Source organism: Sciurus vulgaris, assembly GCF_902686455.1.
Source record: "Sciurus vulgaris genome assembly, chromosome: 6".
Lineage (NCBI taxonomy): Eukaryota > Metazoa > Chordata > Mammalia > Rodentia > Sciuridae > Sciurus > Sciurus vulgaris.
This window is the reverse complement of record NC_136466.1, coordinates 141,697,768-141,722,177: the sequence shown is the minus strand read 5'-3', so window position 1 is coordinate 141,722,177 and position 24,410 is coordinate 141,697,768. Positions and strand designations below refer to the sequence as shown.

Genomic DNA, 24,410 nt, shown 5'->3' with positions numbered 1-24,410 from the left:
TGGAGGTTTACATAAAATCCAACATATTATATTACAAACATATCTAGATTTTTATTTAAAAAAATCACCCATCCTGCCAAAAATAAGAAAGAGTCAAACTGAATATAAAATGACAATATATGACCAGGCAAGGTAGTGCATGCCTATAATCCCAACAGCTCAGGAAACTGAGGCAGGAGGATCACAAGTTCAAAGCCAGCCTCAGCAACTTAGTGAGGCCCTAAGCAACTTAAAAAGACTGTCTCAAAGTAAAAAAAAAAAAAAAAAAAAAAAAATTTAAAAAGTGGAAGATAGCTGGGGATGTGGCTCAGTGACTAAGTGCCTGCCCCTGGGTTCAATTCCCAGTACCAAAAAAAAAAAAAAGGACATTATATAGATTCTGCTATAGGTTGAATGGCATCCCCCCCAAAAGATATGTTGAAGTCCTTACCCCTGGTATCTCAGAATGTGACCCTATTTGGAAATAGGGTCATTGCAGTAGGATTAACTAAGATGAAGTCATACTAGTTAATTCAACATGACTAGAGAGAGGAAAGATACAGGGAGAACACCATCTTGTAACAAAGGCAAGCTGCAGACACAAGTCAAGGAATGCTAAAGACTGTCAGCAAACCACAAAATAATTGTCAAGAATGCAAGCAACAATAAATATTGGCAAGGATGTGAGGGAAAATGTACACTCAAACATTGCTGGTGGGAATGAAAATTAATGTAACCATTATGGAAAGCAGTAGGGAGATTCCTCAGAAAAATGGAACAGAATCACCATTTGACCCAGTTATCCCTCTCCACAGTTTATACCCAAAGGACTTAAAATCAGCATACTACAGTGATGCAGCCACATCAATGTTTATAGCAGCTCACCTCACAATAGCTAAACTATGGAACCAACCTAGATGCCCTTCAACAGATGAATGGATAAAAAATGTGGTGTGTATATACAATGATATTACTCAGCTTTAAAGAAGAATGAAATTATAGCATTTTCCAGTGAATGGATGGAGTTGGAGAATATCATGCTAAGTGAAATAAGCCAAACCCCAAAAGTGAAAGGCTGAATATTTTCTCTGATATGAGGATGCTAATTCACAATAAGGCAGTGCTAAACAAGAATAGTTACTCTAGATTAGGTAGAGGGGAGTGAAGGGAAGGGGTTTGGGGATAGGAAGGATAGTAGAGTGAAACAGACATTATTACCTCATGTTCGTATATGACTGCATAACTGATATGATCCTACAAATGTACAATCAGAAAAATGAGAAATTATACTCCATTTATTTATGATTTATCAAAATGCATAAATGCATTCTTCTGTCATGTATTAAATAATTAGAACAAATAAAAATTATTAAAAAATTATGTAGGGCAAGGAAGGGTTCAGAGGACACACAGCCTTGACAACATCTTGATTTCAGCCCTTTAGCTCACAGAACTGTAAGACAATCCATTTCTATTGTTTTATGCTGCCTAGTTTGCGGTACATTGTTACAGAAACCCTGGGAATGAATTTAGATGCTAACACTGAAATAACAGAGGTCTTAGAATTACCTGATATTGTTGTTTGGATATGAGGTGTCCCCCAAAAGCTCCTGCTAATGCAGGTATACTCAGAGGAGAGATGATTGTATTACGAAAGCTGTAACATATCCATCCATCCTAATTTGAATGGATTGAGTGGTTAGTAAGTGTAGACAGGTGGGATGTAGCTGGAGGAGGTGGGTCACAGGGGTGTGCCCTAGAAGGGTTGTTCTCCCTGCAGCCTCTTCCTCTCATCTCCTCTCTGCTTCTTGCCATAAACCGAGCAGCTGTCCTCTGCTGGGCCCTTCCCCCACGATATTCTGCTTCATCTGAAGTCCAGAGCAAGGGAGTCTGCCTTATATGGACTGAGACTTCTGGAACAGTGAGCCTCAAATAAATTTTTCCTCATCTAAGTTTTTTCTTGTTGGGCATTTTGGTAGCAGCAATGGAAAACCTAACCAAAACACCTGATAAAGAGTTTTAAATAGCCATGGTAAAATACTTCAGCGAACAATGACAAACATGCTCAAAACAAGTGAAAATTTTAAAACTTACCCAAAATTTAGACATAGCAGAGAAATATCATACAAAGAAGAATTAAATAGAGATTTTATAACTGAAAAATACAATAACCAAAATAAAGGCAAGCTCAGTGGTTGGACCTAACAGCAGAATGAAGGGGACAGCAGAAGGAATCACTGAAATAGAAAATAAAGAATACAAATTCCCCAGTGTGAACAACAGAGAGGAAGTAGCTAAAAAAATCAAGAGACTCAGCAACTGGTCACCCTTGTTGCATTACTCAGCTTTCAGTCCCTATAATGAATATCTGAGATAAAGCAACTCTTAAGGGAAAGTTTTATGTTTGTTCAAGGTTTTGGAGGCTTGAGTCCATGGATGCTTGTTTCTGTTGCTGTGAGCCTTTGGTGGGTATGCAGCAGAGGAGGCCTGTTCACCTTATGGTAGCCAGGAAGCAAAAGAGAGGACAAGAAGCTGGGGTCTCAATATTGCCTCAAAGAGTATGCTTCCCATGACCTAACTTCTTCCCACTATGTCTCACCACCTCCCAGTATGGCACTGGCTGGTGACCAAGTCTTTAACACCCGGGCCTTGTGGGAGGACATTAAGATCTAATCCATCACTCATGCCCATTGCAGTCCTAGAAGCAGAGAAAAAGACAATGGGACTGAGAGAGCACACAAAGAAATAGTGCCTAAAAATTCCCCCAATATGGCAAGTGACATATAATTATAAATTCAAAAGACTGAGCAAACTTCAAAGAGGATAAGCTCAAGGAAAATCCCATATAAAGGTACATCATAAGTAAATTTAAGAAAACATCATGAAAGCACCAGCAAAACAAACACTTACCTTCAGAGGCAAATAATTCAAATGACAAAGTATTCACCCAGAAACCATAGAGACCAGGAGGAAGTGGCATAGTGTTTTTTCAGAGCTAAAAGAAAAGACTCAACCCACGGTCCTGTACCCAGTGAAAATACCCTTCAGAGATGAAAAGGAAATCGAATACTGTCAGAAGATGCTAACTAAGAAAATTTGTTGCCAGTATACCTATTCTTAAATGAATGGCTAAAAGGAGTTCTTTACACAGAAACAAAAAAATTTTTTTTCAAAAAGGGCCTTAGAATTTCAAAAAGAAAGAACAAGGAAAAATAGAAGTAAATGCAATAGAATCTTCCTTTCCTCTTGAGAAATCAGGTAAGCAGTTGAAGAAAAAATATAACCCTGTCTGGTATAATTCAAAATGTACATTCAAGAAATATTTAAGAATTATAAATGGATGAAAGTAAAGGTACCTAAAGGGAGGTAAGAATTCTGTACTTAAACTGATAAAATGATGAGGTAATGGATGTTATAAATTATGTGCATGTAATGCCTAACCCTAGTAGTAAAAATGTCTGTGCAAAGAGATACACTCAAAAACACAATTGTTACATCAAAATGGTATTCTAAGAAATAGTCATCTAACCCATGAGAAGGTAAGAAAAGGAAACAAAAACAAAAAGCAAAACAAAAAGCCTCCCAAAGAACAAAAAAATAGATTGATAGACCTATGCCCTAAATTAATCCCTCCATCTCTAAATACACCAATTAAAAGACAGAGTTTGGAGAAGTGGATTAAAAAAATATGGTCAGTTTGTATGCTGTCCATGAGAAACTCATTTTAGAAATAATGATAGAGGCAGATCAAGGGTAGAAGAATGGAAAAAATGTACATCATGCAAACACTAGTCAAAAGAATTAATGACTATATTAATATCAAATAAAGTAGACTGTAAGGCCAAAAATACCATCATATGGTATAAAAGGGTCAATGCACAAAGAAGACAGTGATTTTAATTGTGTATTCATCAAACAACAGAACTGCAGAATACATGAAGCAAAACCTGGTAGAACTAAAAGATAAATGGAAGATCCACAATCGTTGTTGGAGATTTCAATAATTGGGAGAAAACTAGAAAAAAATCAGTAAAGATATAGAAGAAATCAGCACCACCAACCAATCAAGTCTAAATGACATTATTGTTGATTACTTTACACAGCAACATCAGAGAATGCATACTTTTCAAATGCCCACAGAACCTATACCAAGATAAATCATATATGTCCTAGGTCATAGAACAAATCCCAAAAAACTTAGAAGAATACAAATCAAAGAGTGTTCTCTGACAACAGTGGAATCGAAACAGAAAACAATAACATAAAGATAAGAGGAAAAACTCCAAACACTGGGAAACTCGGCACACTTCTAAATATTCCTTGGATTAAGGAAAAGTCACAATGGAAATTTAAAAATACTTTTGATGGCAACTTATTAAGTTTTGTGTGAAAATAACAAAAAGAAAAAAAAACAGTGCTGGCAGAAATTTAGAGCATATAATGTGTACTTTAAAAAGGAGGAAAGTTTCAAATAAAACATCTAAGCCTCCACCTTAAGAGACTAGAATAAGAAGAGAAAAACAAAAATCAAAGCAAGATGGAAGAAAGGAACTAATAAAGAGCAGAAATTTAAAAAAAGAGATTAAAAACAATAGATAATTTAACATAAACAGCCAATTATTTTAAAATATTTTAAAATTGTCTAAACTTTAACAAGAATACCAAAGGAAAAAAGAGAGTTACCACAAGTTATTAATATCAGGAATAAATCAGAGGATATCACTTTAGACCCCTTAGGCACCAAAAGGAGAATGGGAAAATTCTATGAATGACTGAACACACACATTTGTTAACGTAGAAGAAAGGTTCGATTCCTCAAAAAACACAAAATACAACAAATTACCTATATAAAACACATAATTTGAATAGACTTATATAGCTTTTAAGAAATTTATACTTATAATTTAAAAACTCTCCAAAAGGAAATCTTCAGGACCATATGGTATCACTGGCAAATTCTCCCAAGCATCTAAAGAATTAACACCAATTCTATATAATAGCTTCCAGAAAACAGAAAGGAGGAAATACTTCCTCACTTTATTTTATGAATCCAATATAACTGTGATGGCAAATCCAGACCAAAAAACAGTAGCAAAAAAGAAAACTAGAGATCAATATTCATTATGAATACAGATGCAAAATCATTAATGAAAAATTAGAAAATAGAATTTGATAACATATAAGAAGAATTATATACCAAGACCAAGTGGGGTGCACTCCAGGAGCACAATGTTGGTTCAGCATTCAAAATAAATCATTGTGACCCACACATTAACAGGCATAGAAGAAATAAATCATACAATCATATGAATCAATGCAGAAAAAGTATTTGACAAAATCTAACTCTCACTAACAATAATGAAATCTCTCAGAAAAAGAGATATAGAGGAAGAGACTTCTGAGTTTGACTAAGCACACCCATAGTATATTTAATGAGGGAAGACTAAAATAGGGAATGAGGAGGAGATGTTTATTCCCTCCACTCTCCCTCAACATAGCCCTAGAAGCTCTACCCAGGTCATAAGACAAGAAAAAGCATGCAGATCAGAAAAGAAGAAATAAAATTTGCCCCTATTTGCAAATGGCATGATTATCAATTTAGAAAATGCCAAGGAATCTACAATAAAACCCCTAGAACAATTCATAAGTGAGCTCAGCAAGGTTGCAGGATACAAGATAAATATTTATGGACACTAGCCATGAACATGTGGACAGCTAAAGGCTCCAAGCATAAAACGATAAGATGGAAAATACTAATTACGTTGATTTGATCAGGACACATCACTTATGTGTTAAAATATCATACCATACCTCATAAATATGTATGATTATATGTTGAGAAAATTTTTTAAAATAATTGAGAGCTTTAACTGTACAAAGCATGTACGGACTTGTATGCAGGGAACTATACAAAACTGACAATAACAACAAAAAAGCAAATATCTAAATACTATACATAGAGACAGAATGTATTCATGAACTGAGAGACTCAATAAAGATGTCAATTCTCCCCAAATTGATATAAGTGTTTTATCATTTCCTATCAAAAGCCCAGCAAGACTTTATATAGAGGGGCTGGGGTTGTGGCTCAATAGTAGCACACTGGCCTAGCACATGTGAGGCCCTGGGTTTGATCCTAAGTACCACAGAAAAATAAAATAAAGGTATTGTGTCCACCTACAACTTTTATATATATATATGTGTATATATATATATATATATATATATACATACACACATATATAGTTATATATAGTATTATTTTATATATGAAAGAATTTTGTAGCTATACACACACACACACACACACACACATATATAAGCCACTTCTAACATTTTTATAAAAATTAAAGTAACTAGCATAGCTAAAACAGTTTTCTCACATATTGTCTAAAAATTAACTTAAAATGGATCCTGGACTTAAATGTAAAACACTAAACTATAAAAGTATTTTTAAAATAGTTTTTAAATAGAGGGTTCTTTGACTAGATGAAAAGTTCTTAGACTTGACACCAAAAGCTTGATCCATAAAAGGAAAATATGACAAATTGGATGTCTACAAGGTTAAAACCTTTTGCTTTGAAAAAACAAAAAGATATACAAAGTCAGAGAGAATGCTTGCAAACAACATATTTAACAGGAGATATATATATAAAGTATTCTCAATTTAAAAAAAAAATTCAATTAGAAAATGGGCCCAAACCATTAAAAACCTGAAAAGGATATTCAGGTGACAAATATATGCTTGAAAAACAAATTCACCATCATTAGCCATTAGAAAATTTCGAGTTGAAGCCACAGAGAGATATCATGACAGATCTATCATAATGGCTAAAATGAAGGACTAATAACGTCAGATTCTGGCAAAGGATGTCATTCATTGCTGGTGATGATGTAAAATGATACAGCCCTTCTAGAACGAACCTTTAGAAAAACTGAATGTTTGACTTCCATAGGACATGTCTGGGCATTTTTCCCAGAAAATTTAGCTTACACACACAGATCTATAAATAAATGTTTATAAAAAGTCTTATTTAATAGATTATAACTAGTAATTATTCGAATGTTTTTTTTTAAATAGGAGATGGTTAAACTGTGGTACAACCATACCATATGGAATATTACTGAACAATAAAATGAATAAACTATTGATACTTACCAATCTGGATGAATCTCCAGATAATTATGCAAGGTGAAAAAAACAATCCCAAAAGTTTATGTACTTTATGATTCCATTTCTATAGCATTCTTGAAGTGACAGAATTATAGAAACTGAGAACCAGACTAGCCAATGCCAGACTAAGGAGTGAGAGGAGTGGGGTGAGAGGGAAGTGAGTAGAACCATAGAAAGGTAACAGGAGGGAATCTGGGATGAGGAAAATGTTCTGTATCTTAACTGCATCAGTGTCAAGTCCTGATTGTGATGTTGTACTACAGTTTTACAGAACGTCACAATTGGGGAACACTAGGTAAATGATACATGATCTCTCTGTATTATTTCTTACAACTTCTGGTAATCTACAATTATCTCAAAGAGTTTAATTTAAAAATCAATGTTTAAATAGCAATATACAGGTAAGCATAAGCACCTCGGCGACTACTGGGCAAAAGCAGAACACATAGCTTGGTTGAGGTATTTAAAGTCAAAGGAGATTCTGAAATTTAAAAATAAAAGTAGTGCTACTCCAAAAGAACCCCTTGTTTTGCTATGATAACATTTCTTCCTCTCTTGCTGTATTTTGAGTTGATAATGGCTTTACCAGAACAGGTTGATATTAGGCAAGCTGATGGAATTCAAATCATTTGAGAAAGTGGAATAGCTAGCTCAGATGTATGCATAAATCTTAGGAATTTCAATTCACACAAAAGGAAGGAATTAATGGCCCAGAAGTCACAGCAGCTGATTTTCTTCTTTTTAATTTTTTTGTTTTTAGGAATATATGTGACATTAGAGTGTATCAACATATTATACATATATGGAGTATAACTTATAATGGGATTCCACTCTTGTGATTGTATATGATGTAGAGTTTCACTGGTGATGTATTCATTTTGAACATAGGAAAGTTTTGTATGATTTATTCTGCTGTGATTCCTATTCCTATCTTCCCTCCTTTACCTTCATTGCCCTTTGTCTAACCCACTGAACTCCTATTCTTCCCTTTCCCCTCTTATAATGTGTTAGCATCCACATATCAGAGAGAATATTTGACCTCTGGTTTTTTGGGGATTCATTTATTTCACTTAGCGTGATCATCTCCAGATCCATTCATTTACCAACAATTGCCATAATCTCATTTTTCTTTATGGCTGAGTAATATTCCATTGTGTATATATACCACATTTTCTTTATCCATGCATATGTTGAAGGCATCTAGGTTACTTCCAAAGCTTAGCTATTGTGAGTGAGCTGCTATGAAAATTGATGTGACTATGTCCCTATAATATGCTGATTTTAAGTCCTTTGGATATATCCTGAAGAGTGGGATAACTGGGTCAAATGGTGGTTCCATTCCAAGTTTTCTAAGGAATCTCCATACTGCTTTCCACAGTGGTTGCACCAATTTGTAGTCCCACCAGTAATGTATATGTGTACCTTTTTGCTTAAGTCCTCACCATCATTAATTGTTGCTTGTTTTCTTGATAATTGCCATTCTGACTGGGATTGGGATGAGATGAAATCTCAGTGCAGTTTTAGTTTACATTTCTCTAATTGTTAGAGATGTTGAATATTTTTTTCATATATTTGTTGACCGTTTGCTTTTCTTCTGTGAAGTGCCTGTTCAGGTTTTGCCCATTTATTGATTGATTTGTTGTTTTGGTGTTAAGTTTTTTGAATTATTTGTATATCCTGGTGCTCTATCTGAGGTGAAGGAGGCAAAGATTTTCTCCCATTCTCTAGCTTCTTCTACATGTTCTAGATTATTTCCTTTGCTGAGAAGAAACTTTTTACTTTGATTCAATCCCATTTAGTAATTCTTGATTTTACTTCTTGTACGTTAGGGGGTCTTGTTAAGGAAGTAAGCTCCTAACTGGACATGATGGAGCCTGCATTTTCTTCTAGTACATGAAGGGTCTCTGGTCTAATGCCTAGCTCCTTGATCCAGTTGAGTTTTGTGCAGGGTGAGAGGTAGGGGTTAAATTTCTTTCTGCTACATATGAATTTTCAGTTTTCCCAGCACCATTTGTTGAAGAGGCTATCTTTTCTCCAATGTATGTTTATGGTGCCTTTGTCTAGTATGAGATAACTGAATTTGTCTCTATGTCTTCATTGTGTTCTATTTATCTTCATGTCTGTTTTGGTGCCACTACCATGCTGTTTTTGTTACTCCCGCTCTGTAGTATAAATTAAGGTCTTGTATTGTGGCAGCAGCTTATTTTCTTGCCCAGGAACCTCAATGGATCAGGTGAGGAGATATAAAGTCAGAATCTCAAGGAAAAGGAGAAGTTTGGGCAAGAACCAGGAAACAGCATTCTTTAAGACTAGAGTAGCAATTTTAAAAGTATTCCTGCTTTTACTGTTTTATCTGTTCCTAGCCTCACATCATTATATGTGAGAAGAATTTTATGGTAAAAATGAGAGGGCAATTTTTTTATCCTTATAAAATTCTTTTCAAAATGTATGAACTATTTAATGGATTGCAATCGGGAAGCCCAAGAACCTCTACAAACATCATGGAACAATTATCATCAAAACTAAAAAGAATACTACAAGGTTGTGAGGAGGAACACAGGTAATTTTAAAGCCATGAAGCCCTGATAAGTATGTAGAAAGAAATGAGAAGAGGTGCCTGAGTATGAGGATTCATGGCCATTGAAAACCCCTGACCACACAGCCCTTGAAGCAGGAAGGAATCTCAAGTCTGTACCCAGTCAATAATTCCTTCCCACCCCCCACAGCCCCTGAGGGCTTCCGTTCCACTTTATGTCAATGAATATGTTCAAGGTACCTCGTGTAAGTGGGATCATATGCTCTGTAGTCTTTCGTGTCCCTGTCATTCACTTAACACACTGTCTTCGAGGTTCACCCATGTCACAGCACACATCAGGATCACAGAGTACTTCTTAAGTTGTAATTTCAAACTCTGGGAACTGTTTCCCCCCCACCCCCGCCATCAGAATCATATCAGGCTCTTTCTTTTGCACATTTGTTCCTCTTGGAACAGTTTTCTAGCCCCTCTGTCCTGGTTGCTAGACATTCTTTAGGCCTCAGTGGTCATTTCTTCAGAGACTTCCCTGAATGAACAAGTTCAGTCCAATCTACTGTTATGATTTTCCGTTGTGTAATTCTCTTCCCCACCTGTTTATTTGTGCAATTACTTTTGCCCCAGGATTTGCTCTTGAAGGCTTGGGGTTCCACTTGCTGTAATATCCCTTATGGCTGGTATAGTGTATGCAATGTAATAGGTCTGAATGAATGAGTGCCACTTAATACCACTGTCTTCAGACTTTCTTATTGCCTGCCATAACAGAGAAATATATCTAAAAATAATGAGCACAATTAGAAAACTTGGGTTCTCTAATTCTCAATTCTAACTTCAAATGACTATTCAACCTTACAGGGTAGTTTAAATGCTCTAGTATCTGTGTCCTCTATGCAATATGAATAAACTGAATCTTTTCAAGGCATCTTCAAGATAATGGTTTACATATTTGCACATAATGTGTAACAGAAAATATATGTTGGTCTTATTGTCATTGCACATGTGGTAGCCTTTGAAATCAGCTTTGTGTAGTTATTACTATTTAATTCTGATGAAAATGAGTTAACTACATAAGTACAATAAAAAAGGCTAAGGTTTAAACTGTATATTTGACTAATCATTGATTCATCTTTTCCTTTTTTATTTTTTTGCAACAGTCTGATTCCATATAAGTTGATGCATGACTGGAAGGAACTATTTTTCAATGGAAAGCCCCTATATGAGCAAATCTCTACTAAGCATCTGCCTGCTAGGCATCCTGCAGGACAACTTGTAGAACTGGAGAAAAGGGACTTGCTAGATAAAAATGATTATGAAGAATATAAGGTACATCATGGTATGAAACCATTAGAGAATTCAACATAATAAATTATTTTTCCTTAACTCTAATTTTTTGATATTTTATTTCATTCATACTAATTAAAATAGACTTTTTATGTTTGTATTTTCTTTAGGTTAATTTCTGTTCATGGAACTAGTTTTTAGATGCCTAAACTATTCATTATCTGTTGATCTCAATAATATTAAAAGAGCAGTTTGAAAAAATTCAAGTATGATACATTGTCTGGGAAGATAGATGTCAAGCTTTAAAAAATGTTTTTATTTATTCATTAGCATTTTTCTTTGTATGAACTTTTGTCTATGTGTGCTCCAAAAAACAATTGTTAAAAGGAATTTTTTCTTTTGTAATTTATCTCAATGATATGCAGCTTTTGCAGACACAATGGAAGAGGAAGAGGTCAGGGTTTTATGATAGCATAGATTCAAACAACATTTTTTTTTAAATTGGAAAAAAGTATTGGATACCAACTGTGCTTGCTATACATTTTTCATGTAAAATTATTTTTTTTTAAAAGGGGCCCATATTCATGGAGTCCAGTGTGATAATTCAATACATATGTACAATATAGTATGTGACTTTAGTTCACAATGATTTGTTATATATTTTATAAATAACTATACAAGAGAAGTTTGAAGTTTCCCAACACAAAGAAATGATAAATATTTAAGAAGATGAAAGTGCCAACTGTGTTTTTTAGAAGATCTGTCAGAAACAAACAAACGAAGAATAACCTTAGGGATTAAGCAGGCCAGATGTTCATTATTGGCACCCCCAATACTAACTGTAGACCTTAGGGGACTGGACTCTTATGTGCTAAGAGATGCAGATCCCAGCTTATGAAATGAGATTAATACTAAACCTATCTCATTCTGCGGTTCTGAAGTTTAATAGTTGATCACTTAACCAGTAGATTGCATGTTGGAAGCTAGTAATACACATTAATTTCTTCCCCAACTCTGCTCCTTCTCACCCTTGGAAGTAAAGATGTAAAAATGATAATCTTGAAAAGAAATTCTGGGTGTATGTACAGTCATGGAATGAAGAATGAGGACGTTGATTATTAGAAATGTTGGCTTCAGTTCCAGAAGGGTTACAAGTGCAATATGAAAAGAGCAGCCAAGGAAAGATGATTTGACCCAACTCTTTGATCATAAGTAGTAAATACTCAATAGATGTTTGTTGTATAGACATTAATGAATAATGGCAATGAGCAGGGAAAAGAATAAAATAGCACTATGTGTGGATTTTAGAAGAAGACAAGCTTGTGGTAAAATGTTACAGAAAAATATGAGATGATCAAAAACTAAACATGCACCATATTTAAATTGAGTGAATCTACATTTGCAGCACAAAGATAATTTTATTTATTCAGATTTTTACTTGAATCTAATAGAATATATACAGGTTTTTATTTTGTATGGTTGTAGAATGTACTATAGTGTGTCAACCAAAACTATAAAGCCACCTAATAAAATGCTTTGACAACATCAAAAAGTTAAGGCATTTCTTTCCATTGCAAATGAAAGTCATTTGTAATTGACAATTTAGAGCAGACTTATTTGATAATTTTTTCCAAGCAATTTTTATAACAAATATTAAACAATAATTGTACAAATTAATGGGTTTCACAGTGACATTTCCATCCATGTAAACGATGTGTTTGAATCACATCCTCTTCCCTTCTACATTCTCTCCCCATCCCATCCCTTCCATTCATCTCAGAGTTCTGAGTCCCATTTCCCTTCCTTAATAGTTACTTCCTCTTCTACTTTAGGTCACTTTCTTTTTAGTTTCCACATATGAGAATTTTAGAGAACACATCCAATACTTGTCTTTCTCTGTCTTGTTTATTTTGTTTAATATAATGACCTCCAATTTTATCCATTTCCTGTAAATGACATGATTTTATTTTTCTTTATAGCTAACTAGTATATATATATATATATATACACACACATATATAAAATATATAAATATTATATACTATATAATATAATATTATATATAATATATATTACACATACACACAATGAAATATTGTATGTATGTGTACGTGTGTATCTTGTTTTGTTTAGACATTCATCCATCATGGGCACCTAGGCTGAGTCTATAACTTGGTTATTGTGAACAGTGCCACAATAATGATAAGTATTTAGGTATCTCTTTTGAATACTGACTTCATTTCCTTTGGGTATGTACCCAAAAGTGGTATAACTGGATCACATGGTAAGTTTTAATTTAATTTCAGTTTTTTAAAAACCTTCATACTGTTTTCCATGCTGGCTGTACTAGTTTACATTCATCAAGTTTATGTAAAGATTACTATTCCTACATATCTTCTCATTTGTTATTTTTTAAATTTTTTTGTTTTGTTGTTTTTAATAATAGCCATTCTGACAAGGGTAGTTTTAATTTGCATTTCCTGGATGGATAAATATGTTGAACATTTTTCATATATACTGGCCATTTGTACTTCTTTTGAGAAGTACCTGTTGAGATAATTTGTCCATTTTTTTTTCCACTGGATTTCATGTTCTTTTGATGTTACATATTTGAGTTCTGTACATATTCTGGATATTAATCCCCTGTCCGAAGAATAGCTAGGAAAGATTTCCTCCCATTCTCTAGGTTGTCTCTTCACTCTGTTGATTGTTTCCCTTGCTGTGCAGAAGCTTTTTAATTTCTAATACCATTTTTCATTTCTTGCTTTTGCTTTCTGAGCTGTTGGAGTCCTGTTTAGGAAATTGCTGCCTGTGTCTATATCTGGAAGTGTTTATCATGTGTTTTTCTCTACTAGTTTCAAATTTTGGGGTCTTAAATTAAGGTCTCAGTTTCAGTCTTCTACATGTGGATATTCATTTTTGCCAGAACCATTTGTCAAAGAGGTTTTTCCTTGTCCAATGTCTGTTTTTTGCACCTTTGTTGAGGATCAGATGGTGATATCTGGGCCCTATGTTCTATGTGCTTGTTTTTATGCTAATACCATGCTGGTTTTGTTTTCTTTTTTTATCAGTGGCTCTGGATTTTGAACTAAGGTATTGTGATGCTTCCAGCTGTGCTCTTTTGCTCAGGATTGCTTTGGTTATTTGGGCTCTTTTGCGATTCCATGTACATTTTAGGACTTCCTTTTTGTAGTTCTGCGACAAATAATATTGGTATATTGATTGAGATTGCATTGAATCTGTAGGTTGATTTTGGTAGTGTAGCCTCTTAAAGAAAACATTAATTCTCCCAATCCATGAACATAGGAGGTCTTTCTATCTTCCAGTGTCTTTATGTTTCTTCATCAGTGTTTTATAATTTTAATTGTAAAGTTCTTTGACCTCTTTAGTTTAGCTTATTCCTATGTTTGAGGGGTTTTAGTTTGTTTTTGAGGCTATCATGAATTGTATTGTTTTTCTGATTTTCTCAGCAAGATTATTATTGGTGTCTATAAGATTTAATTATTTTTGTATGTTGACTTTGTATTCTACTACTTTTCTGAAGTGTCAGTTCTACCTCTTTCAGTGGAGACTTTGGGTTTTCTAAGTACATAAGTATATCAACTTCAAACAGGATAATTTGACTCCTTCTTTCCTATTTGTATCCCTTTTATTTCTTTCTCTTGCCTAATTGCATAGGCTAAAATTTCAAGTACTATATTGAATAAGAGTAGCAAGAGTGAACACTCTCATCTCATCCCTGATTTTAGAGAAAATACTTTTAGTTTTTCCTCACTCAGTATGATGTTGGTTAGGATTTGCTGTATATAGACATTATTATTATGTTGAGGTACGATCCTTTCATAACTAATTTATTCAGGACTTTTATTATGAAGGGCTGTTGAATCCTATTAATTGCTTCTTTTTCATCTGTTGAGATGACCATGTGTGTTTTATCCTTGATTCTATTTATTCTTTGTATTGTGTATATTGATTTGTTTATGTTGAAACATCAGCTCATCTCCAGAATGGAACCAACTTGATTGTATATGATCTTTTTAAAGTGTTGTTAAATTTGATTTGCAAGTATTTTATTGACAATTTTTTCACCTTTGTTCATCAAGGATATTAGCTTATAGCTTTCTTTTTTGCCATGCCTTTATTAGGTTTTGATATCAATGTAACACTGACTAGACAGAGAGTTTGAAAGGGTTCTTTTCCTTTCTATTTTATAGAACAGTTTGAGTAATATTGTTAATTCCTCTTTGATGCTTGGTAAACTTCATCATTGAGTCTATCCAGCCCTAAGCTTATCTTTGTTGAGAGACTTTTTATGACTACTTGGCAGATTTTGCTGATTATGGAACTTTTTTCTGTTATTTCTTCAACAGCTTATCTGTGCTTGTTGTTCTCATGAGTTTGGAGACCAATTGGGCTAGCTTAGCAAAGATTTGTCTTTTTAACTGCTTTTCTTGCTTGGGAAATGGTTACCACAGGAACATGCTTGTCTTACCCACATCCTGAAGCATCTGGTGTTTCTTTTGCAGGAAATTGTAAACTTAAATGAGGAGTTTGTGAATGTCTGGCAATGCAGTTTATTTTTGTGTAGAGCATTTTCTGTTTTTCTGGAAATGAAACTTACCTTAGATTTCTGATATATATTTACACACTCTGTTCCTTTTAGTCACATAAAAGTCATACACCATGTACAGATTTAAGGATGTACTGTAAGTTATTCTAAATTCTCCAATTTTAGAATTTTTGTCTCTTCAAGAACTTGTCATGAATATTCTTGCATAAAAATTTAAAATAGAACTTTCAGCTTAAAAATATATTATCTGGCTTAAATAACCTATAACAGGAGACAGAAGGGTAGTGCATTCTGAATTATCCAATGGAAATAGTTGTTCATATTTGCTATTGAAAAATTCACTCCAGATTTTTATTGTTTCAAGTAAATGCATAACTTAGAAATTAGTCTTCAAGAAGTTTACTTTCCTAACATACTTTATCGGTGTCTAGACATACCATCCCTGAAGAACTGGCATCGCTCAGTTTTAAACTCATGCTTTTAGGAACCCATGCTCTGTTAGAGTAAGCTATCATACTTAAAACTTTAAAATACTGTACCAGAAATTGGCATAAAATCAGATTTATTTTGCCTATGTATACATCATATGTAACTGCTGAAAATTTATCTCATTTATTTTCTAAATCATCACACTCTGATGATTCCAGTTTAATTATTAACTTTAAACATAAATGTAGAGTTTCATTGTAAAACACTGGAGTGTTTTCTGAAAGAAAACAATGTTTTACATTTTATTTTCAGATAGGCAATAAAACATGACTTTTTGAGTACAGAGAAGAAGTAGCAGCATACATGACAAGAGCTGAGATGTTCTGTGAGGTCATTCTACTATAAAAATTCTGCCTGCCATTGTACTGAATGGCTCACAGTACCACTCCTTTGCATAAAGATCTCAGCACCTGCTAAAATACAAACATATCCAAGGTATAAGAATCATGATCAGTCTCCAAAATGGAAAAGAACCGGGAAAGAAATTTAGCACATAAGGCAATATTCCCACTGTCATTCCAGTTTTGTTTTTATGGTTATGCATTTCACAAATGCAATTTTATCTATTTGCTTGGAGTTTTTCCTCCAACTCCTCAAATTCAGTAATGGTAAGGCTATCTGATGGCCGTTTTAGACTAAACCTTGTTGGAAGAGTCATCGATATGCCCATGGTAACTAAGTACAGTGATTTTAACTTACAGAATATCAGATTATTAGTGTCAAAGGACACAATAGCTGTCCTAGGCCCATGGTTTCCAAGAAACAAGGATATTCCCTAACTGTTATGGGCTAAGGATTTCAGAGGGATGGGGTAGATTAGTAGAGATCTGGGAACTTACTTTTGTGGGGTAGAGAAAACAGGAGAGCTTGGATCAGGGAAAGGTATTGGCTTCAAGTGATTAGAATTGGAGATAAGCAAGGTACATTAGGGAACCATACTAGAAATAGTTTAATGAAGATATCAAGTTCAAAGAATTAGACCAGAAATGGGAAATGGTACACAAGGCCAAAGAATTGGCACCTGAATAGAAGTGGAATGGAACAGGGAATGAGAGAGTCCAAGACAGGGGTCCTAAAAGACTGATATGAATAATACAATGAGCTCTCTATTTGCTCTTGATCACATAAATTAAGAAGAATAACCCTCTTTCAGGCTCCCTCATATCTAGAACTATGCAAGATAGAGTGATGGTCAAGGTTTCCCTGGGATCTCTCCCACTGATTTTCTGGTTTGTCCTTTACCTACTTTGTCAACTATAGGAGCCAGCTTCTTTGCATTGAATCCACTCTTACACTGATCTCCTGAGTGACCCACTTTGAACAAATGTGGAATCAGAGTACTAGGCAGAAGCCCTTACCCACTCACTGTTTGCATTAGATTTGTCTCTAAATTTCAGTTGTACTGAAATATTAAGTTTTCAAGATCAATGATCTCTCAAAGTGGCTTAGTCTTGTAATCTGGGTCATAATCAGCCCAGTGATTCTGGCTGCCTGATATATAAGTACATTGTAGCTCACAATTTTAGAAGAGGAAATCTGCCACTCCTCACAAGTGTCAAGCTTTCTGAACTTCTAAAGTTACAAGGTAGAGTGACTGCATTGCATAGCAAGATACAAGACTCCTTTAATTGTAGGCCTGTAGGCCTTTACAGTGATCTTCATCACATGCGGGGTAATTGACCATGCTCAGTTAAAATTTTCCTCCGAAAACAAGAAGAACTATGGAGACCCTTGTCCTGGATCTTCTTTTGTAATTAACTGAAATTGAACATCGCTGTTTCCATGCTATTACATCATGGCAGATTGAAGAAGGTTGCTGTTGTAACAGAAGCAAACAATAGCCACTATTGAATCAAGACCAGTATTTTAGATTTCCTGAGCTAGAATCAACCATGGGATAGATAGATATAGGAAAGGTATTGCCTACCCATAATTCTCTTCTAGTCTGAACAATCTCCTCTCATCAGGGAGGATCCAGATAGCAGGTGAAATAGAGCTAACTAAGCCCTTTACCTCATTGCCTTGGAATATGTTTAGTTTTCTGGGCAATAGATACAACCTTTATTTAAAGGTGCACCCACACTACCAATGTCACTGAGGTATGAATACTTTGACCCCCTGGTTCCTCTGGAATATGAAAACCAAACTATCTGGCAGGAAGATGTGCCCAGGTAGCTGTCCATACTCTGAGCTGACCTGAAGTCAAGTGACTGAACAAGGCTGCCAAAGAGGATCAGTTCATTTTTATATAATAACTTTTTATTATTTATTTTTGGTGTTGAGGATCAAACTCAGTGCTTCACACGTGCTAAGCAATCACTCTACTACTGAGCCACAACCCCAACTCCAGGATCAGTACATTTTTTAAGGTTGTTCTGAGACTTGAAATTGGACCCCATTACAGTCCCTTGCATACTGGCTCCTGGGAGAGAATTCAGAATCCAGTTGCACCTCAGCTAATCACCCTCTCCTCTTTGCCTCTTTTTCAAAAGCAGTGCATGTGGTATCAGTCTTTTTCATTGAAACTTGGCTATCAAACAGATCCTATATAATGTTCAAGAAACTCTGTGGGGGCTGTCAGGTTACAAGAGGGACTCAGAGTCAGGTAAGATATATAATGACCCTTTCTATTTCTCCTGAGAATTCTGGTAATCATCATGAATTTTTAAATGTGAATTACAAATACAGGAAGTTCTTCCCATTTCTCTCCGTATTTTGGAGAATTTTTTGGTGGAGGAAAGAAAGCCTGGGAAGAGACAACAAAGAATAGAGAGACTAAAAACTAATGAACTTTTACTTGACTACTTCCCTGTAGAGTATGACTTTTTTCTGAGTGCCAAATTTCCCAAGCACAGTAATTGGAATATTGCCACTGTGTGTGCCATTGTAATAGGCATACTTATATAATATTTGATTCCCTTTGGTAGGAAACCAAGGCAGACCCAGGCAAAGGTCAACCAGGAAATCTAGTTCCAGGGGTTGAATTCTTAGAGCTGAAACCAAGATGGTCAAGCTAGTTTCTTTGAAGTGGCTAGAAACAGAAAGAGGCAGAAGCAGGATCAAGCCAAATCCTTTGAGCAGGCCAAAGATCAAAACCAAGACTGGGTGAAAACCAGTCTAGAAAATGAAAATGAAGTCAGCAGGTTAGAAGGTAGGCAGAAATGGAGTAGATCAGGACTCAAAGGCTCGGAAGCAAAGGGAGGAGACCCTGGGCAATTGCCCCAAACAGAGCTGGACTGTCTGCAGCTCATTTGTATTATCTTCCAGTTCTCTGGAACACAGTTGGATCAAACTAGTCTAGAACACCCAAAACAAATATCTGGTTAGGAACATGAAATTACCCAGGTCACAAACAACTTTGGCCTTAGGATAGGATCTTTCCTCTCCACTTCCACAGGCTGTTATTCCCTTATCCAGGACCTTAAACTCAGCCCAGGCACTGGGTCTCTCAGACCTTTCCAACTCCTGATCATTTTAGACAGGACTTCTTTCCTGATTACTCTTCTGTTGTCTTTCATCTTTCAACCTATTTGAATTCCTGGCCATCTCTGATCCATCACTACCCATGTCCAAGTGTGATAGGTCTCCTTTTCCCACACATGGACTCACTCTGGGAAGGTAGTTACAGCCTTGCGGTTTTGGTAACATGAATACAGTCAATATTTTAGAGTTTTTTTTTTTTCCATACGTGATGTTATTTATTTGTTTTAGATGATTTGGAAGTATTTCCACCTTTAAAATTAAGACTCATCATCCATCTTCTCTCTGAGAAAGTTCAGAAAACTTAAATATTTTAATTCACATGTTACAACTCTCTCTTCTCCCTATTAAGTCTCTGGCAGAGTTTCCTAAGAATTTACAGACTTACAAATTATTTTTCATTTATTACATTTTAAGTGAGATGTTTTGATGATATATGAAAGGAACTCCTAAATTTAGTGGAGATACTTGCTTAAAGTCACACACTTATTTAATTCTCTGCTGAAGATGTGTCCTGTGTTAGCTAATTCCATACATTAGATATGGATTCTGGCCAACTTTTATATGTGAGGATGACACTGATCTCATTCCTAGTTTGGGTGTTGAATTGTGTCCATTTATTCTATTTGAAGAATTAAATCTTGTTTATCATTAACCAAAATTACTAAAATTCAACTCTATGTATTCACTCATTTACTCAATTCACATATATTGAAACTATACTTTTGATTGATTTAAGCAATCAGTCCATTTTTATTGAGCGCCTATTTGTGCCAGAACTGTTCTAGGTATTGGAGATATAAAGTTTATTAATAAAGAGATCCTTTATTCCCAGTGCTCACAGTTTAATTGGGATGAGAGAAAAAACATTTATTTTCCTAAGTATGGGTAAGAGTGGGTGCTCATAGAGGCACCGTAGAAGGGATGAGATTGAATTGATCTGTAAAGTATGAGGAAATATCAGCTGACTTAAAGGTATTATCTCAAAACTGATCTCATCCTGCAAACTATGAACTCATCCTCTCCTGTTTTTGTCCTTTCTCCATGATTTCATTGATTCCAAATATGTAATCCAAACTAAGATCAGGGAGTGTATTTTAGGTGACCTTAGTAAGAGTTACCTCCCTCATCATGAACTTCTGAAGAGATCAATGTTATGTCTAAAAATTTTCAAGAGAAAATACGTAGATTGTCCAGTGAATTAGAATGTTATAAGTGAGCAATTGTGCTATGCCTGGTTAAGATAATTTTTGCTCAAGGTATTTAGACTTTGTAACAAATTATCTGTCTCCCACTCAGTAATACTTTTCCTCTGGCTTCAATTTAACTATTAATTGGTCTATTTTCTAATAACTTTTAATTTTTATTACATTTTAATAATCTTAATTGATATATTATTTGATAATTCAGGATTTATATTACGGAAATATTCAAGAATTTTTTTTCAAAAAAAGTACTATAAAGTACTATAAAATAAGCAAACTGTAAGATCTAACCACACAAACAAAATTGAAAAATTTAAATGACCTGGATTTTCAAATTATTTATAATCAATTGTGAGAGATAATATACTGTTTTAGAAACAAATTTTGATAAATAAGTACCTACTCTGTAATTCTCACTCAAGCGGTATAAAATGAAAGATTTACTCTCCTTCTGTAGATATGTAAGAAAGGAACCAATGATGGTGATTATAGATGTACAGTAAGAACTGAGGATTCTTGGTGTCTTCCCCAATAAAGTATCTATATTAATTAAGTTTAAAACAGTGAGTTGAAACCAAATTATAAAATTAATTTATGGTTCACAACCAGTGTTTATTTTCTAAAATATAGAAACACAACAAATAATATAAATAAAATGCAATGCAATAAATAGGAAATAAAGCCTATCACAAGTAGTAAGGTTAAGTATTTCATGAATTATTTTTTTCTGCTTTATCTGTACCTCTGAATACCAGGTCACAGTGTAGAATGCATTTCTAATGGAGTGTCCTGGTTAAAAAAAAAATTAAATCCAGTGTTTTAGAAGATGCAGTTCAGTAGTAATTGGGCTCCAAAAGAGCTAGACAGCTCAAGGAGTGTTTATGTGGGATCAGACAAAAAAAAAAAAAAAATGGAGTTAAGGAGTTTGAGTTTGGCAAGAGGATAATCTAGAAGTCTTGAATAAAGTGTTAACCCAATGAGCCTAACTATAATGGCTCCTGGAATTTGAGGAATACTAATGACTACATCAACCCTTGAGTCTGCTTCTCTAAGTATTTAATTCATGTATCACAGACTCATCTCTTCCTCACCTAGTGCAGTGATGTGCCAAGAGAAAGCCAGTCACCCAGTGATGGCAACCTGCTATGATAGAGTTGTAGTGCATTGGCTCTATTCTAAAAGGACTCGTTTTGTGGGGTTACTACTAGTAGAGTTTCTTGAAGTTAGTCTATTACTTTTGTCCTAACCTAAGTTCATTTTCCACTAAGGCAAGATAATTTGTCTGGTTTTTTTTTTTTTTTTTTTTTTTTTTTTTTTTTTTTTTTTTTATCAAGTATAGGTAAAAAGATTGCATTTCAGGAAAACCCAAGGAAATTATCAGCTGTCAAAGAGCATGTGAGTTGTATTCCTAGAAAGTCCTTTCTCTCTTTTCAGGGAAGAGACACTTGCCTTGTCCTTCATTTCAGTACTTGAATTGTGGGTTGTCAAGAGCCTGCCAAACTGGGAGCCCCAGGACATATCAGTCTATGCAGATGTTGGTCAGTTCTACCATCTATGGAAAAAAAAAAAAAAAAAAAAACTGGATCATGCGTATTCAGACTAGCACCACCACATTACAAAAGCCACATTTGAATGTCACTACTAGGAATCATTGGCACGATTCAATGTTGCTTGCTTGTTGAATGTTGTGCTAGTGGCATTCTGAGATTTTATGGATAGACTAATAGCTACTGAGACCCAGAGTCTCTTTATTTAAGTTGATATAAGTAAACCATGTCCCTCCTCCTTTGAAATGATGGATGAAAAAGTTTCATTCCCAACTTGGAAATTTAGGAGTGATAAACATTGAGAATGGCGTACACATTGGCTTTTGTCCTTTGAGTAGTTATTATGGAGAGACAGAAGCAGAATTCATTGAGAAAACCATGCAGCCCTACCAGCAGTAGCATCCAGTCACCTTGGCGCTTCTACAAAGAGGAGGGAATCAAAGAACACATGAAAGATCTTTGGTTTGCCCTTGAAGTGTGCACCTCAGACAACATTTAAACACATTTGCTTTGAAGCAGATGTCGTTTATAAATATTCAAGATGGTTCATAAGACCAAAGATAATAACATATCTGACCAGAGGAAACCAAAAGGGCATGACAGACTGGAAATAACCAGAATCAGAAGTCTAGATATGCATTGTTTCTACAAGACATAGGAGGTATGTGTGTCCACTGGATCCAGGTTGGGCAGCAGAGTGGGAGGACCAAGTCATGTGAGAATATGGTAAGAATGATGGATGCTAGGGGCCCAGGATTCAAAATTCAGATTCTAGAAAGTTCAGTGTAAGTAAATAAAAATAGTACTAGTTAATACATTGTGACTTTAAACAAGAGCAGACTCTTCATTCTGTCCTATAATTTCATGATCTGTATATGAGTAGACAGGAACACACAGGGAAAGACAGACCTTGAGTTTTACCCTTATACCCTCTCAAAAATGCAAACTGATGATATTTATACAGGCACTATAAAATATTAATAATAAAATAAAGACAATAATTATTTCCTATATGTATGTGACAATTTACATAAATCACGTGAACACATGTAGCCCATCTATACTAAAAAGCATCTTGTGCTGGTGATATAGCACATCACGTAGAGTGCCTGACTCACATGCTGGAGGCCCTGGTTCAAGTCCCCAGCATTGTGGGATTGTGGAAATAAAAAGCATCTTGTTAAAGCAATATTTCATACGAGGTGCTATTTATCTGGTATTGCCCACTGGATGCATTAGTCTTGAAGCTAGTAGTCAGATCTGTTTAAAACTATATCTGAAGGAATGAAGAAACACACACACACACAAATTATATGTAAGTAATCATTTCTACATAAAAACAAGCACATAAAGTAGAAATCTGGTAGAAATTGCTCATTCTTCTCTGCAAATTAAGTGGCAAAATCTCCTTAGCTGATTGTAATGAAACTAGCAATCTTTAGTTTAGTCTGAATTTCTCTTTGTCCAGTTCTTCTGATCTCCTTGTTCCATCCTCTTTGAATATTCATGGCAGCTTTCATCCTTGGTCTCGGCTTAGAAACACCATCGGCTGTCTTTTAAGGTACCTTTGCTCAGTGCGTCCCATCAGATCCTGTGTCTGCTTACCTCCACAGGTCAGGCTCCAGTTCTTTCCCTAACCTCAACATTCTGTTCTCGTCACAGTCAACGTTCTGTTCCATTGTGTTTGGCCACAATCTATAACTGATTCAGGAACAGAAGAGAGCTTAATCATGATCCTTTCTGAAGAAGCAAGCTTTTCTGACTGGGGTGCAACAGAATGTGTTTTTTTTTTCCCATTGGGCAAGAAATGGGGGTGCTGAGACCCCTCCTGTGTGGCCCCCAGCACTTCTTAAGTGTTTATAGTCAGTGGTCACATAGGCTACTTACACAGCATTTATTTCATCAATCTTTACAATAATCCTCTGAGATATGCTATTTCTATGATGCTCCAAAGATAAAAAATTGACGATGATTCCACAGGTAGTGGAATCATTATGGGAACCCAAATCATCTGATTTAAATCTACGATTTCTTCCTTTGGAAACAGTTGAATGACTGCAAGGCTCATAATCATTACAACATTGGCAACTTGCACTTTGACTTGGTCTTGGAATTTGAAACTTGGGTTCTGTTTTCTTATTTGTTTCATTTC

The 24,410-nt window shown here is 35.0% G+C and overlaps 1 protein-coding gene across 1 annotated transcript in view; it reads left to right on the top strand.

The window, feature by feature from the left end:
• The window catches only part of SPEF2 (sperm flagellar 2), a 182,335-nt gene that overhangs the window by 42,484 nt on the left and 115,441 nt on the right, over positions 1 to 24,410 (top strand). Inside the window, exon 10 of the mRNA XM_079145179.1 lies at positions 10,841 to 11,009. Coding sequence (XP_079001305.1) covers positions 10,841 to 11,009 — 169 coding nt within the window. The remainder of the gene's footprint in view (positions 1 to 10,840; positions 11,010 to 24,410) is intronic.